A 908-nucleotide genomic window follows, 5' to 3' on the forward strand; every position below is an offset into this window, starting at 1 on the left:
AGTCGTGTTCGGCTCTGGCATCTGTCACACAAAAATGTTCGGTAGAAAAAGTAAATCGCTTTAGGAAGAAAATAGCCATCGTGGATACCCCAGGCATGTTTGATACCATTATGTCCAACGAGGATGTGACAAAGGAGATCGTGAAATGCATCGAGATGACGGTACCTGGAATCCATGCAGTCATATACGTGATGAAATTTGGGAGATTCACACCAGAAGAACAGAAGGCGATTCAATGTTTTAGCAATATATTTGGAGAAGGTGTATACAATCACATGATATTGTTATTTACAGGCAGAGATGAATTAGAAAGACATGGTAAAACTATAGAAAGTTGTTTGCAGGACGCTACACCTGAGTTAGAGGAGGTCCTGAAGAAGTGTAGTCGTAGATACCTTGCATTTGATAACACCAAGTCGCTTCAATCGCGTGAGGATGATGCCAGAGCTTTGATCGATATGGTGTGCGATATCACCGAGGTGAATGGTGGCAAGTGCTATTCCAATGAGATGTACGAAACGGCCGTGAAGCAAAATACATTGAGAATCGAAAAAGAAAAACGTAAAGAGAAAGAAGAAAAAGAACGTGAAAAAGCAGAGATACGGAAAGCTCTGCAGAAAGATCACCAGAAGGATATTGATAGACTTAGTAGAGAAAGGATGAGAATAGAAAAAGCAAGTAATGACAGGGAACGAAGATTAAACTCACAGGTACGGCAGCTTCAACAGTCTCTTGAAGATAGCCGAAGACGCAATAGGGAAACGGAAAGGACACAAGAGGTACCTTTCAGTAAACAACTACGGGGAACCGAACAACGAATGTTACAAATGATGGTGTCACGAGAAGAGGAAAGAGACAGAAGACAGAGAGAATTGAAAATACGCGCGAGAATGCTGGGAAAGAACTAA

At 41.6% G+C, this 908-nt stretch overlaps 1 protein-coding gene across 1 annotated transcript; it reads left to right on the forward strand.

Annotated features, from left to right (window-relative positions):
• The first annotated feature begins 7 nt into the window (after window positions 1–7).
• On the forward strand, window positions 8–908 carry LOC138313695 (GTPase IMAP family member 4-like). The gene has a single exon (XM_069254034.1). It carries the CDS (start codon window positions 96–98, stop codon window positions 906–908), a length of 813 nt encoding a protein of 270 aa, XP_069110135.1. The 5' UTR covers window positions 8–95.

Source organism: Argopecten irradians, unplaced genomic scaffold, assembly GCF_041381155.1.
Source record: "Argopecten irradians isolate NY unplaced genomic scaffold, Ai_NY scaffold_0848, whole genome shotgun sequence".
Taxonomy (NCBI): domain Eukaryota; kingdom Metazoa; phylum Mollusca; class Bivalvia; order Pectinida; family Pectinidae; genus Argopecten; species Argopecten irradians.

Bases quoted from the DNA above. Each gene is read 5' to 3' on its own strand.
- LOC138313695 (XM_069254034.1), top strand. From the start codon at position 96: ATGTTTGATACCATTATGTCCAACGAGGATGTGACAAAGGAGATCGTG.